This window comes from Sinohyriopsis cumingii, chromosome 1 (assembly GCF_028554795.1).
Source record: "Sinohyriopsis cumingii isolate HCF-2022 chromosome 1, ASM2855479v2, whole genome shotgun sequence".
In the NCBI taxonomy this organism is placed as follows: Eukaryota; Metazoa; Mollusca; class Bivalvia; order Unionida; family Unionidae; genus Sinohyriopsis; species Sinohyriopsis cumingii.
This window is the reverse complement of record NC_142961.1, coordinates 67863911-67881472: the sequence shown is the minus strand read 5'-3', so window position 1 is coordinate 67881472 and position 17562 is coordinate 67863911. Positions and strand designations below refer to the sequence as shown.

General features: G+C 34.4%; 1 protein-coding gene across 1 annotated transcript in view; it reads right to left on the bottom strand.

Annotated features, from left to right (window-relative positions):
* LOC149807060 (epithelial sodium channel subunit alpha-like) overlaps positions 1-17562 on the bottom strand; it is an 86948-nt gene that overhangs the window by 16481 nt on the left and 52905 nt on the right. The window contains exons 8-11 of the mRNA XM_089961347.1: positions 16329-16449; positions 11065-11140; positions 8303-8360; positions 5568-5653 (exon numbers count right to left, since the gene is read on the bottom strand). Coding sequence (XP_089817473.1) covers positions 5568-5653; positions 8303-8360; positions 11065-11140; positions 16329-16449 — 341 coding nt within the window. The remainder of the gene's footprint in view (positions 1-5567; positions 5654-8302; positions 8361-11064; positions 11141-16328; positions 16450-17562) is intronic.

Below are 17562 nucleotides of genomic sequence, written 5' to 3'. Positions count from 1 at the left end.
ACATGGAATAGTAGTCTATAGTGTATAATTTGATGTTTATTTTTTACCTGTCTTCAATTTTGAAATTCTAGTTTTAATTATTTATTCGCACATTCAGATAAGTAGGCGAATTAGTAATTATTTATTTTAGTGACATTTACTACGACAGAACAAAGGTATAAAATCTTCACAACAATACACTGATAACATGAAATATGTCACAAGCATCCGAACAAAACAACACACACACACACACACACACACACACACACACACACACACACACATACATACATACATACATACATACATACATACATGTTCTAGGGAATTTTTGCATTAACTGTTGCAACTTTAACTCAGATTCATTTTTTCAACATAGTAATCACTGGTATGTCAATAAAACTGTAAGTTATCTTTAGCGAAGTTTAATCATTGTATATCATACATAACGACTTTATCATTACATATCATACATAGTGACTTTATCATTGTATATCATGCATAACGACTTTATCATTACATATCATACATAACGACTTTATCATTACATATCATACATAACGACTTTATCATTACATATCATACATAGCGACTTTATCATTACATATCATACATAACGACTTTATCATTACATATCATACATAACGACTTTATCATTACATATCATACATAGCAACTTTATCATTACATATCATACATAACGACTTTATCATTACATATCATACATAACGACTTTATCATTACATATCATACATAGCGACTTTATCATTACATATCATACATAACGACTTTATCATTACATATCATACATAGCGACTTTATCATTACATATCATACATAACGACTTTATCATTACATATCATACATAACGACTTTATCATTACATATCATACATACCGACTTTATCATTACATATCATACATAACGACTTTATCATTACATATTTTTCAAACTCAGTTTTCTACTTTTTGCACTTTTAATTCTAATGGGAACAAGAGTATCCTTAATCTAGGATAAAATGGAGCCTTCATGTCTATTTAATTAATCTGAAAGACGTGTATGGATGTCTTCTGAAACTAATGTGTTCTATATATGGGAGTCATTTCCTCTTTTCCTACATATGAGTTTGTGTAATTGCAATAAAACTGTTGTCTGCAAAACTGTACATAACAAATGAAAAGTTAATATGTTTGATGTTTTAGAAAATTCAGATCATATTTTATCATTGGATGACTTTAATGTATCTGCATTATGATCTGTGACATATAAATATTTTTTGTTAGTCTAAAACATACCAACAAGACGATTTAAACATATTGTCATATTTGTCCAAGGTTAGTGAATTGGTAACACAGACTTAGATCACCATTAGTTTCTAAACTCAGGGCCAATCTTTGGACGCCTAAGAAATACCGTAAATTCAGTGCTAATCTCTGGACACCAAATAAATACCGTAAATTTGGTGCGAAGCTGTGAAGACCCTTAAGAAATACAGTGAAGTCCGACTTTGGAGCATGTCATTACAATAGCTATTAAATATGTTTTAAACGTTATATATTCAGTGTCGTTAGTTGAAAGAAGTTTTGATATAATTGCTCCAAGTGTGCTCAGGAGCCTGATTTAGCAAAATCATCTGCAATACAAACAAAATGGAACATAACTCCTAGATACTTGTATTTATTAATGTAGACTATGTTATGATTACCCACATCAGAATAACGTCCAGGAATATTTATCTATTAGTGTAGTCAATGATACGAAAACAAGTCCTAGGTATTTGGATGTATGTTACGATGCTCCACTTTAAAACAGCTCATGGGTACTTGTATTATTAGTGTACTGTATGTTACAATGACCCACCTCAATACAACCCCTAGTTACCTGAATTTATTAGTGAAGTCAATGGTACAATGACAGACTTCAAACACAAGCCATACCAAGGTTTTAGTTTCTGCTAAAATTGCATTGTCTTTGACTTCAAGTTGCTGACAACAAGTTACTATTGTTGACACCATTCACATATTATGTTTTCAAATTATTGCATATCAGTTTCGCCCTCAGAATGTAGTACAATATCGTCCGCATACAGAATATTACAAACGTTGTCACGTTTAATCAGAATACTTTTACCTAGGTTTTCAAACATAGCGTAGTTTGGAAAGGCTGGAAACAACTTGCAATCTTGATTAACCCCACACGACTGAAAAGTCACGGAATTTTGTGTGCTCAAAATTTATGCATTATTCCTAAACGAAAATGTGCATGGGATTTTTTGCCGCGTACAGCATTACTTAATGGTGTTTAATTTTCCTCTTTTTCTAAAATGTTCGAGTTCTAGTCACCCAATCACGCATAAGAAAAGTACTTGCAGTAAGAAAACCAATTACGTTAATCTCTCTGGCCGTAGATTTCACCATAATCAGATACTTGTTGAGTCAATGAGTTGTATCAAGTAGCTGTACACATTTTGGATTGCAGCCTCACCAACAAATTATTTTACAGCGGGTTCAGCCCAATCCAACCAGGTATTAATTGTGTGTTGAAATGACACACACCAATAAATGGTACATGAGCAATATTCAGCTGTAGAGTGATATGAAATAAAAAAGACTGCATTCTTTCTCAGTATCAGCTCTTGTATGTGATACAATTGATTGATATATTGGATGTTGCAGTATTTATTTTAAATTTTACAGAGAGTCAGACCATGTTATCGTATAGACTATAACATCAGAGAGAAGAGCCTCGTAGTAACAATAGTAGAAATGATCCCGCAGAGCCACCGAGCACACTTCTAGACATAAAAAGAACCGACCTGGAAATACGATGTTGCGAAGAAAGCCGAATCCTGTTCATCTCCAGAACGCTGCTGAATACCATATATGATGTACAAGACATGTCTGAAGCTTTTGAAACGTTTGTAGGAAGTTTTTCTCACTGTGTGGAGGAAGGGAAAGTTTCATGTTGTTGGCAACTGGCTGAAGGTTGCTTGGCACGAAAGGAGAAAGAATCCAGATCCATTGGGCAATTCAAGACAATCTCACTGTTAAACGTAGAAGGAAAGATCTTCTTTTCCATCTTGGCAAGACAGATGGCAGCATATATGACAGATAAGATATATGTAGACACATCTGTCCAAAAGGGTAGAATTCCAGGATTTTTTAGTTGTGTTGAACATACCACCGCCTTGACATGGCTGTGTCAGGAGGCTAAAATAGACCTGACAGCCAAACGGAAGTCCAGGTGTTTGGTGGTTAAAAAGGGTTGTGTCATAAACTAGTTCAGACTGACGAAAGAAGGCTAAGACTTACCTACATTATCAGATGATTCCATCAAATACCCTGGAAAATGGTCCGACTCAACACTGACAGACAGGAACAATTCAGGTAGACTCAGAAAGCAGGTGGAGGTAGGTCTGCGGAAGATAGAGAAATCAGGAATTCCACGGAAGTTAAGGGTCTGGATCTACTAGCAGGGCCATTTCTTGAGGGTCATATGGCCACTGGTAGTTAACGAGATCACTACCAGTGCAGAAGAGAAGTTGGAACAGGTGACAAAGAGGCATTTACGAAGATGGTTTGGTGTTATTTCATCATTTACCATCATCGAATTATATGGCGAACTAATAAATTACAGCTGCCCCTGACGTGGTAAAGGAATACAAGGTAGCAAAAACAAGACTTGTTGTGACCTTTAGAGATTCGAGAGACAAGTAGTAACTCCCCTGTGCTGAAATTGTAGCACAAACTGAAAGAAAATGGCCACTGAGCCAAGCAGTGAACTAGGCAGAGAGCAGTCTAAGGCATAGGGACATTGCAGGCTCAACAAATTTTGGGAGGGAAGAACTAGGGTTAAGAACAACGCAAACATGGCAGAATACCAACAAAGTTGACAGGAAAATATTGTCTAAGAGGACATCCATAAGGCAAAAGAGAAACCAAGATCAGCCAAGGCAGTACAAATGGGGATCAAAGCAAGTTGGACTATGTGGTCAAGCCAGAAAGGAAACACACATGGACAGATATATGGCGATATGAACCACTGCAGCTGCAGTTTCTGCTATCATCTGTACATGACCTCCTACTGACACCAACCAACCCAGTGAAGTGGAAACTCATAAAAGATCCATCATGTCAACTGGGTCAAGGAAGATGATCACTAGCTCACATATCATCAGAATGCCAGTTTGCACTGGCCCAAAGTCGCAACAGGTGGAGAAATGACAGAGTACTGAGACTGATATCCTTGAAAGGGAAAGGGGGAAAGAGAGAGTCCATAAGAAGACAGGTCACCAGTTTATCAAGATTGTTAAAGCGGAACAACATCAAAAGACCGTCATGGCAGATCTGCAACAAAATTTGAGAAAAACGCGACTGAGTCTTATCCCAATGGAGACTTTTCTGAAAACATTAAAAGAAAGATTAGATAATTTAGATATTACATCAGTGAAAACGACTGAGCCGTCGACGTTGAGTACTTTACGCTTGGTGACACGTAGAAGGTGTCAGGTCAAGATCGAATATCATGGCATGTCCACCTGTTGATATTTGACAAGCTTTTCGAAATTGTCTTTGACTCCCTGCCTCCCACATGTGGGCTTGACATAAGTAACATGAACATTAGGTCAGGATGCTGCAAAATTCCCCCATAGCAAAATAGGAATGTAACACAAACATTACAAGGTCGACAAATTTCTACATAAACCGCACTTTGGGGGGGGGGGAAGCAGAGGCATTCTCAGTTGGAACGCAATCATGGGACGTATTCCTAGGCTAAGATGCTGTATCCGTACCCTTTTAGCTACTTAACTCTTGCCTGGAAGTAAGTAAACATAATTGATGTGACGTTCAGTGCCATACATACATGCATACATACATACATACATACATACATACATACATGCATACATACATACATACATACATACATACATACATATATACATACATACACATTACATACATACATACATACATACATACATACATACATACATACATACATACATACATACATACATGCATACATACATACATACACAGACATTACATACATGCATACATTCATACACATTACTTACATACATACATACATACATACATACATACATACATACATACATACATACATACATATAAACATACATACATACATACATACATACATACGTACGTACGTAAGTACATACATACATACATACATACATACATACATACATACATACATACATACATACATATCACTTCTGACTTAAGCATGGTATACTGGTCAGGTAATTCTTTAGAAGTGCAAAACATGTTCTATCCTACAACTCCATCCTGGCTAATCATTGCATATAATCAAAGACCTCTCCTCAGGATTTACATTATTAACATGTTGGCGGTCAAGATCTACAGGTTGTCGATTCATCTAATTTAAAGTTGTTGAACCTTGAACTCACAATTGAAAAAAGAATTAAATGACTTGAGATCTTGGTCGAATGCTTTCACATTACTGTCATGTATAGGAATTGATAATTAAATTAAAACCGAACAATTATGAAATCGGAAACTCGGGGAAAAAACAAAAATACAAATCCAGTCTACCTGAGTGATCTGTTTTCTGTGCAACGTTGTCTCAGTGTTGCACACGCCTCTAGGTTATCCTTACATAAGGCGTACAGCAAACTTTTCTGCCAAGAAGAAATGAATGCTTTGTGAAGGGATACATACTTTCGGGTATGCTCTATGAGGTGTACTACATATTTTGTGGTATGCTCTACTAAGCCATACTACATACGTTGTGGTATACTTTATGAAGCGATACCGCAAATTTTTGACGTATGTTGTAATGAAGCGATGCTACATATGTTGGGGAATGCTCTATGAAGTGATGCTAAATACTTTTGGGGTATGCTCTGTGACGTGATACTACATAATATGTGGTATATCTATTGTTATAACACATACCTTAACCTATGCTATGAAAAGTGATGTTAACTACTTTGGGTTATATACTCTGTGAAACGATGCATCATAGTTTGAGGTATACTCTATAAAGCGATTAAAAATAGTATGGGGTGTCCTCTTTGAAGTGATACTATATACTTTGGGGCATGTTCTATGAATTGATACTACATACTTTGGGGTATGCTATGTAAAGTAATAATACATACTTTGAGGTATGCTCTCTGAAGCTATACTACATACTTTGCGGTGATTCTAAATATTTGGGGGTATGCTCTAATAAGCGATATGACATACTTTTGGGTATGCACTATGAAGCTTCACTACATACTTTGGGGTCTGCCCTACGAAGTGATTCTTCATACTTTGGGGTGCAGTATATGAAGCGAAACTTCACACTTTGATGTATGCTCTGTGAAGTGGTATTACGTACTTAGGGGTATGAAGGGGTATGCTTTATGAAGCGAAACTTCATAGTTTATTTTATGTTCTTTGAAGGAATACAACATACTTTAAGGGTATGCTCTGTGATGTGATGCTACATAATTTAGGGTACGCTCTATGAGTAACATTTTTTATAAAGTGATACTACATACTTTGGGGTGTCCTCGATAAAGTGATACTTCAGTACTTTGGGGTGTCCTCGATAAAATGATACTTCAGTACTTTGGTGTGTGCTCGATAAAGTGATACTACATACTTTGGGGTGTCCTCGATACAATTATGCTTCAATACTTTGGGGTGTGCTCGATAAAGTGAAACTTCCATACTTTGGGGTGTCCTCGATAAAATGATACTTCAGTACTTTGGTGTGTGCTCGATAAAGTGATACTACATACTTTGGGGTGTCCTCGATAAAGTGATACTGTATACTTTGTGGTGTCCTCAATAAAGTGATACTTCATTATTTTGGGGTGTCCTTGATAATGTGATACTTCAATAATTTGGGGTGTGCTCGATAAAGTGATACTACATACTTTGGGGTGTCCTCGATAAAGTGATACTTCAATACTTTGGGGTGTGCTCGATAAAATGATACTACATACTTTGGGAGTATGCTTGATAAAGTGATACGACTTACTTTGTGGTGTGCTCAGTAAAGTGATACTTCAATACTTTGGGGTGTCCTCGATAAAGTGACACGACATACTTTGGGGTGTCCTCGATAAAGTGATACTTCAATAATTTGGGGTGTGGTCAATAGAGTGATACTACATACTTTGGGGTGTCTTCGATAAAGTAATACTTCAGTACTTTGGGGTGTGGTCAATAGAGTGATACTACATACTTTGGGGTGTCTTCGATAAAGTGATACTTCAATACTTTTGGGTGTGGTCAATAAAGTGATACTACATACTTTGGGGTGTGGTCGATAAAGTGATACTTCAATACTTTGGGGTGTGGTCAAAAAAGTGATACTACATACTTTGGGGTGTGGTCAATAAAGTGATACTACGTTCTTTGGGGTGTGGTCAATAAAGTGATACTACGTTCTTTGGGGTGTGGTCAATAAAGTGATACTACATAATTTGGGGTGTAGTTCTTCATTTACCGCTCTTACTGATTTACAATTGCTATTTTTTAATAGTTCTAATTATTTGGACAGCATGTAGGCTTTTATGGTGAACCTTTTCCTTTGATAAACTCGAAATGGGGGCAAACAAGTAAGGACTTGAAGCAGTTGAAGGCTACTACTACTACTACAACTACTACTACTACTGCTGCTGCTGCTGCTGCTAGTGATGTTACTAAAATTACGATTAAATGTATGTCGTAATGTATCATCAATGCAAAGTGTTTAGTTAATTGATTATGTTTTAATACATAAATGCAAAATATTTAGTCAATTACTTCTATTGTATATATGTATGTTTTTATCTATCATGAATGCAAAGTCTATAGTCAATTACTTATATTGTTTATATGTATGTATTTATATTTCATGACTGCAAAGTATATTATCAATTATTTATTTTGTTGATACGTCACCGTAAATACCATGTTTTAATATACCATGAATGCAAAGTCTACAGTCAATTACTTATATTGTTTATATGTGTGTTTTAATTTATCATCAATGCAAAGCCTTTAGTCAGTTACATTGCAAGTCTGAAGATTATCAGCTGCAAGACAAGGTAAATATACTAATGTAAAATGAGCGAGAAATTCAATGCAACAAAAGCAGAACATTTTGACCATCTGATTGTGCTTATTAATATTGATGCATTTTGAATCTAAATTATTTGATTAACTCATAACTTTTAACGTTAAGCACGCGCATTTCCTTTATAAATTGCCTAAGAATAACAATCCGGTTTAATAAACTTGGTATAGCATCCATAAGGCAATGTCTCCTTTAAATTTAAAAAAATTACCGCGTATTCGTCAGTTGGCCACGGTCTGCTGGACATAGTCTTGACATAACCACTCTCGCTGAAAATGAATAAATGTTAATTATAAATAGTACAAAGTTGGTTATATATATATATATATATATATATATATATATATATATATATATATATATATATGCATGCCTAAGTATTTTCACTTTTGATATCGGATTTATCTTGATAGTTATAGTACTCGAAGAAGGTTTGATGGTGGCAATCGGAACCAGCTGTTTCCTTCTTTTCAGCTTGGGATGCACAAGAAAATGAGACTGAAAGAGAAGAATTCACAGGTTTTGCGCATAAAGTTAATAAAGTCTTCTAAGGCCAAGAGTAAAGTTTGGTTTAAACTACACCGTGTTCAGTGATCGTGTGTTTTCTTCCTTGGGTGACTGCTACCTTAAAGAAGGCGAATGCCTTTAGATAGAAACATGGCAATTTGGCAACTCAAGAGCAACTTTATCAAAAGTGAACATATGGTGTCGAATTTTGATATACCTTTCACATCATTAGGCGCAAAAGAACTAATCATTTAGATAGGTGAGAAATGAAATTTCTGGATAATTTGGCAAAGTTTTGTGATATTCTTTTGAAAGCATTACCATTTATAAATAACACTTCTATTTCATTCAGTTTTCATCGTCTATTTCATCTGGACATTTAGATGCAAATTTTTCACCAAGAGCTCTTTTCTGCACTATAGAACATTCACTGCTGTAATGCTCAGATATTGTAGATTGCTGACTTCCATTACCTCGTACGAAGTCAGGTCAGGCTACATTGGCCACCATACGTAACAGTCGATGGTTCTGCCTACGAATGTTGACATAGAGGGGACAGTTACATCTATCTCCCTCTTACAAATCACATGGTGGATCAGGCTGATGAGCAGACATGCTCATTTTCCCAGCAGTGAATGTACAGGGGATCAGTCCACGTGCAGTAGGACCTGATAGCCATCCACTACATCTAGACTCGTTGTTAGACGTATCAACATTGTCGTGCCAGTGGATTCAGACAGGACAGAACAAGAGAGTGTGTGACTCGACTCAGGATCAACTCAAGACACTATTTCCCTTTTGATGCATTCAGATCCTGTCACAATGTGCTTACGGTAAAGTATGAGGCACCGTAGCGGACAAAAGCTGGTCCAATCAGAATGTTGCCATAGAAATTTTAATGTCATATGTCCAGAATTCCAATTTCACATGTTGTATCAAAATGCTTGTTCTTAAAGTTCTATTTCCTAGGTCGAGATTTTAGATTATATCTGTTGAATTAAACAGTAGTTGTTGAAAGTTATATTTTCTATGTCGAGATTTTAGATTGTGTTGTTTGAATTACATGGTGGTGGTGGAAATTTTAATCTCATATGTCGAGAATTCCTAATTTTCATATTGGTTCAAAGAGTTTATGTTGTATGTTCCATTTCCTATGTTGAGTATTTAGATTTCAGCTGTTGAATTACACAGGGCTGGTTGAAAATTCGATGTCCAATGTCGAGTGTTTAGATTGTATCTTCTAAATTACATGACGGTTGTTGATATTTTAATGTCATATGTCGAGAGTTTCAGTTTAACATGTTGAATCGCATTGATAGTGCTGAAAGTTCCATTTCGTATGTTGAGTTGTTAGATTGTATCTGTTGAATTACACAACGGTGATTGGACATTTTATTGTACTTGTCAGAAATGTAACATTACACAATGTCCACTTTAACAATTCCAAATAATATCGAGTATTAAGATATATCATTCGTGTGTTCAGTTATGAGGTGCCATTACAGTTCATATATTTACAGTTTGAAAATTACCATTCACAGGTAGAGACTTACTAGACTTCCCTAGAAGTCGCTCTCGTTAACAGACCGCGTTAATTTTAAACAAGGAGGCTGCTTTTCGTTTCTGTGAAATTCAACAGATAAAACAAATAATCCCCATACGAAATGGAACGTTCGTCACAAACAGTTGCATACAACGTGTGAATTAGGGATTCTCGACATGTGATATTGGAATTTCAACCACCGCTGTTTAATTCAAAATATACACTGTAAAACATCGACATAGGAAATAGAACTTTAAACCACCGCTGTATAATTCAACATATAAAATCTAAAATCTCGATCTAGAAAATGGAACTTTATGGACATGCAATTTGATCCAACACGTGATATTGGATTTCTCGACATATGACATCAAAATTTCAACAGCAACTTTCTCATTGGACCAGCTTTTGTCCGCAATGCACCTCATATTATAACAGCAGGTGTGTATACACTGAGAGCTGTAGCTGCAGGCCTGCACACAGTTAGCTTAGGGCACGGGGTCACTTTTTTGCTGGACGGAAGCAGCAGTGGAACTCATCAGCCATATGAGTGACTAAACAGGAATAAGTTTTTGTTTAAGAAACCAGGGACTTTATTGTGAACACATGTATATTTAAAATTATATTTATTTCAAGTTATATATCGTAGATAATGTAGCCATAATTAATACATTCTGACCCCAGACATCATAACTGATAATTTGCATACTTCATAGAGTCGTAGAAAATTGCTTTTAAGTTCCAAAATGTCACATTGTATATAGTGCCAATTTTGACACTCATGTTTCGGGAAAATCAGTTGCGAGAGAGAGAGAGAGAGAGAGAGAGAGAGTTCTGTGTTCATCTGGATGGAAATTGACATCGTTATTTGTTCTAAACTCTGTCTCCAATCCCACTGTGTTATAGTTAAAAATCTGACTTACTTGCACGGATTTAAACAGTCACAGGAAATTTCTTTATCCCTATAATCTTGAAGGACTTTACTATAGCATCGAATCTCTGTAAATAAGATAGTGGAATCAGTAATTTACTTCAAAGATAAGACAAACAAGAGAACTATGAATAAAGGTCAATATTTATGAGTCTCTACTTTAATTTCATTACAGTAGTTAGGCTTGTTTTGTCAATTGCTAATTTGCAAGTCCCAAGTTGACAAAATGTTTTGGAAATGTAATTTTTGAAGAAGCATAACTCAAATGAGCAATGGATATGCATTTGAAGACAAAACCAAGAAACCTCTTCCGACAGCAAAGATACACCAGACATGTAAGAAATGTTTAATGACTAATTAGGAGGGTTCATATAATTAAGAGGCTGAAATTTGCCATATCTTTGATTATTAGAAAAATAATGGCTGATATTTTTGGAAACGAGTAAAATGTACCTTCACATACTGATTCAAAATTACCCTAAGACAGAAAGTTCACAAAAAAGAAAGAAATCTGAGATAATTAAAGTTTCCTTTGTAGAGACACCCATATAAAGTCACATGCAAATAAAGGTCAATATTTATGAGCTCTTTTTCTTAATGTGATTACCTATTTATTTGAATTTTCGTCATCTATTGTAAGAACACCTGCCCATAAATGACACCTTTTATTATCTGATGAATGTCATTATTAGCAGTTTCACTGCACATTCCACTTCACTAAATATGTCCACAAATTTAAATGTTTTTAAAATATACATCCGGAGGAAGGGTCATTGTAGCTGCTTCCGATCTTATTGCTTGAAAGCATTGTGAGTAGGAAATCTATATCACCAGTAGACCATTCGTCATATCCCACTGACCACATTAAAAATGAAAATTAGGAACACAAGTACTAAACTAATGAGACTTGAGGTATTATGAAAAAGATCAAAATTTGCTAGACAAGACTTTAAAAAGCATTAACGTAGTGGAATGGTGCTGTCGACAGAAACTAATAATTTCAAATTCTTGGCACAAAATACACAAAAGCACCAAGCCATGTTACAATGCCTTCAGACATATTTAGAAAAGTGAGAGCAATATTTCACAAATTCAAGATGATGGCTACAATTTCTGTGAAGGGAGAAAATTACCGATTGTTTAAAACTGTACACAGTAAAAAATATGGTCAAAGGTGGATGTGTTGACAGGACATCAAGAAACTAAGTATTAATTTGATGAATTCCAACATAATAAATACACTTCAATGTTTCAAAACTTTGCTAATTTACAGATAACATCAAAATGTTATCACATAGAGATAAGTAGAAGTAGCCTTGAAAGTTAGATGATTACAACGCGATGCAAATTATTATTTGATGTGAGTAAATAAAAAAAATATATCCTCTGCTTCATGTACAGTGCAACTTTAAGATCTCGTCAATTTTGCGAGGTCAGTTTTGAACGGCTTGATCACAACAGAAGTACAATTTATGAAAACTAAAATTAGAATAGTAAAGAACGTATAGTGATTCAGCATATGAAAATACGTAACTAAAGTTAGAATAGTAAAGAACGTATAGTGATTCAGCATATGAAAATACGTAACTAAAGTTAGAATAGTAAAGAACGTATAGCGATTCGGCATATGAAATCATGTAACAGAGTCTGCACAAAAATGACAATCTTTTACAGTAAACTAAAATCATTTTTACTTTTGAAATAATTAAAGAAACGTTAACAGTTTGCTGAAGCTATATATAACTGCTGGGATCTTCATCATTTTGGCGTGTTTATAACACCTAAAGCCATTTTATCAAGCATTCATTGATGTTTTCATTTTAAATGACAGACAACGGCAGGATTTAAGACAGCTTTACTACAGAATGAACAGGCAAAAACAGACAAAAACAGACTGAAATGATAAATTGATGAACCGAACAATCTACATACATAATAAACAAGCCACTGACAAATACAAATGCACACAAAACGTTGTATGTATGCTAATGAGCATTTGCAGACATATATAGTTGATATGAAAGCATATGGAAAGGACAACTATATATGTACATGCATTTTTGAAAGTGATATATCTCTACTCAAACACTTATGACTGAAATGTGTAAACAAGACATACATTATACATTTAGTGGAGCTTTACACGAAAACATGAAAGAAATTATATAGCTTAAAATTAAAGATATGCTGGAAAACGTAATCATTGAATACTTTCACATTTACTCTGACAAAAAAAAGTGTTGGCAGTGGAAAGGCTAAACAGAACCATAAAGCCTAGATTTCGATCATTTTTATCCAGAATGAAACTAGCCAATGAGATGATATTTTACCAAAGCCAATTGAGAGTTACAATAACAGTAATCACAGACTCGAGCTCGGTTAAAACGTGCAAAGAATGTAACCGATGAAATGACCACATATATATATATATATATTTGAAAGACTTAAATGCAAAATAGATGACATAGTTGGAACTTCAAGATACAAAACATTGGTTTTAAAAGGACTGTATTATTATCTTAATGAGAAAATATTTAGAAGCATGCAAATTGTTTTAGATGATCGAGTTATTTTCAGACTGGAGGACTTAAAGGGAGAAGATACCAAAGGAATGCTTTACAATCGAGCGTTATCTCTGTGTAAGAGCATGATATATACAAAGTTGAAAAGATTTCATAAATAAAAAGAATGAAGGAAAAGGTGTGTACCTAAAAAAGGAAAACGTCTTAATAATTTGAAATATTTTTATTACCATAAATGGAAGAAGCATAGTACATTTCTGAAAGTATCCAGGAGCATGCAAACTTTGAGGTTTCAAAACGCTAACGAATTCACAGACTGTAACATGGATGTCAAAGAAAACTGAGTATTGGAGCCAGACATTATCAAAAGTTGTATGATATGTGAATGAGTCTTGATAATTAGAACAGATGGAGGTGGCATACCCAAATGTATCAAAATATTATACTTGAAAAACTAGGTATGACAAGTACATTCTTCCTCGTAGGAAATAAATGACATTTCAGAAGAAATAGATAGAAATAACATTCAAGAAAGAAAGTAAAGAAAACAAATCACAAAAGAAACAGATGACGATGTTTCTAACTACATTTTCCCAAATCTAAACAATAGATTGAATATAAAAGAATGGCAGTTGCGCTATAAGCTTAAATAAGACGCGATGGAATTCACATAAAGGTTGATGCTATAATGAAGATATTTACTTTTCTCTTGAATTTAATTTAAAGAAGGTATAACATACAATGCTACAGCATCCGCTATAAATTGATCCTGTATGTAGTGTTTATAATTTGAACTGTAAAACCTTCCGGTAGTTCCACAAATTCAACTAAAGTCAGTTAATGGTTTCTTCATAGCAACGATGTAATAAAATCCATTATAACCTTTATAGTGTGTGGATAAAAAGATCTGAAAATAGCATTTCACAGAAACTTCATTTTAAATCAACTTCATGAAGTTAACCTACAGTATACAAACGGTAGAATGAATACAGGTTCTGCAACAGAGAAACACCGAGACATGTAATGGAAATACAAAATACCGGTACCAAAATTGTGTATATTGTTGCAATTACAACCAACTTCAAAATAACTATTCCACATAAAGAGAATGCATTTAGTTGATGTGCTGGATATATATTTTAATAGGCATTCCATGGTTGATAAAAAAATAAATATATAATCTCAAAGCTCATTTCCATATTGGTACAATGTGCAAAAACAATTACCAATATTTTAAATGAAATGGAAAACTTTTGCCAAATTTAATAAAGACCAGTTCAAGTTCTTGAAATAGATTTCAGATTGTTTTTTAAAATGAAGGGTACCTGACCTTAATATAGTGTGCTTGACTGTAATAAATTTGGTAGCATATTTGAAAACTGAATATACATTTATGAAAATCAAAATCACACACTGAACGTTCGCTTGATGTTGAATTTTACAACTTAACTTTCTTTAACCATTAACTATATCGATTTACCTAGATTGTAACATAGTTTGTCGTGTCATGCTAAGATTCCAAGTGTACTGGAAAAATAGGCTTTCTTCTTTTTCCTTTATTTGCATGTTTATCAGTGCAGATATTAACCATGACAATTTTTTTTTTCTTCTTTTTTTATTATATAATTTCACTCATTTCTGATGCCTTGCCTTATTATATTTTATACACATTTATGGATACGTCAGATGTATTTTCAAATTTTCCTATGTCCTCTTTTTGTACAGAACATTTATTAAATTAATGACTTTATATAACCCGTATTTTGACGGCATATTTACTACATCACTTGGGGCATATAACACATGTTCGATAGCATAAAATAAATATCGTGTTTATTTTACACACTGATAAAAACTGTTACTGCCAATGTCAATGAGTACCACGGTGATTTTCTAAATGTTTCTTACCTACTGTAACATCTTCATAACTAGCCCGTACATGAAAGTGTATTTGAAAAATATGCCCACACGGACACATTTTTTTTGTTTTAGCTAAATAATCGCATATTTATGCACTATTTAAGGACAATCTAACTGGTTACCTATACCTAACAGTTGTTTTTTTTTTAAATGTTATTTCTCGAATCAACCATACTTTACGAGGAGTAATTTAAAAATAGCAACCAAGTGTAATTATAGTGTTTTTACAAACAATTGTTTCGCGTAAAATTCAGTAACAATAAGTGTATAAACAAGTGTTTATGCTTAACGGAGGTTATAAGGAACTTTCTTTCATTAAGTGACTCGTAATAGTAAAATAAACAAAACACAGTGGTTTATCTCCCTTGACAATCTCGGAGGATATATTGTGTCACCATTTATAACGAGCCAACATTTTTAAAATTGTTAATTTTGTGCTGTCTCTGCTATTTCGCTGCGCTAAGTCTATTCAGTGTGTGACACGTATACTAATTTATAATGGGTTGTAAAAACACTAGTTAGTCGTATTCGTTAGTACCGTTTTAATTATATGCTACGTATCTTTGGTAGCCTATACGTGTGTAAAAAAAAAAAAAAAAAAAAAAAAAAAAACATGAGTGGTCTAAAAGCATTATATATTTACTGCCATATTTGTATCTCTGCTTACAACTGGTTCAACGACGCCCCTTTACTCCAATCAAATTCTCTCAGTTTGGATAAAGCCTTTCAAACCTCTAAGGTATCATCTGTCTAAACTGTGCAAACGTGATTAAATTATTTGAAGTTTCATAAGAATTTTATCCAAAGAAAGTACCTGTTTTAGTTTGGCATCGCCGTGTTGTCTCATGCATTATCATGACCAATTCTTCATCACTGTCACCATAACAGCCACAAATGCGTATGACTGTAGATGTGAGGCATATTAACTGGCAAGACTGCAAAGTATGAAATGGCAAGACTGCAAAGTATAAAAGGCAAGACTGCAAAGTATAAAATGGTAAGATTGCAAAGTATAAAATGGCAAGATTGCAAAGTATAAAATGGCAAGAATGCAAAATATGAACTGAAAAGACGGAGAAGTCAAGGCATTTTCGATATTCATATTCCTACCAAAATGTGTTCCTTAAATCGGCGCAATTTTGAAATATGTTATTTTTTATATAGCAACACTGATCTGAATTGTCATAAACCTGTTTCACTTTTCCGACATAAACGTATTTCTGGTATCATATTTCAAGGTCACACAAGTGAAAGCATCCTGTACATCAACGTTTAAATTAAGTCATTTAACCATTTTGTTAAGCCAAAACAATTTATTTTTCCTTGGTTTATTGAACATAGATGATGTTAAAATTATGTACAGGACTGGCCAGACGTAAATTGCACTGATATAACTTCGGTCTGGACTTATGATGAAGTCTTGAAGAATCTAGGAACCTGACTGGCTCTAATTTATATCTGACTTTAAAATCACAAAATAAATGTATTAGACTTAACTTCAAGACCGATATGATTAAACTGGAACCAGGTAGTAGTATATGGGGTCACCCTAGCGTCAACTGGAACCAGGCTGAAGATGATGGTAAATTCATTTTCGGCGTAGGACTGATAGACAGAAGATAACGATATTTCTTGCAAAGATCGTCAATATATTGACTTAAGCACGACATTTTTCTTATTTGGAACAAAGGGGCTTCACCTCGCTTTTATGTGGACAGGCGGAAATCTAATCGAAAGAGTAAATTTTTTGCAGGTAGCTCTGGTAGTTCGGTTGATATGGCGTCAGACTCGTAATGCAAGGTTCGGTGCTCAATAAATACCATTTCCCAGCCTGGGTCGGATGCCTGGACATGTCATTTGGAAAGACACTTAGCTCTTATTTCATCGGCACGATATAGACAATAATGTTTAAGAGTGCGGTTAAACCCAACAAAACAACCAAAGAAAGAAACATTTCTGCAGAAGTGTCGATGATAATAGTGTTCATTAAATAAAATTGGTATTCATCATTAGTTTTATTTGCACTTGGTAGGTTTGAAGCCTCTGTC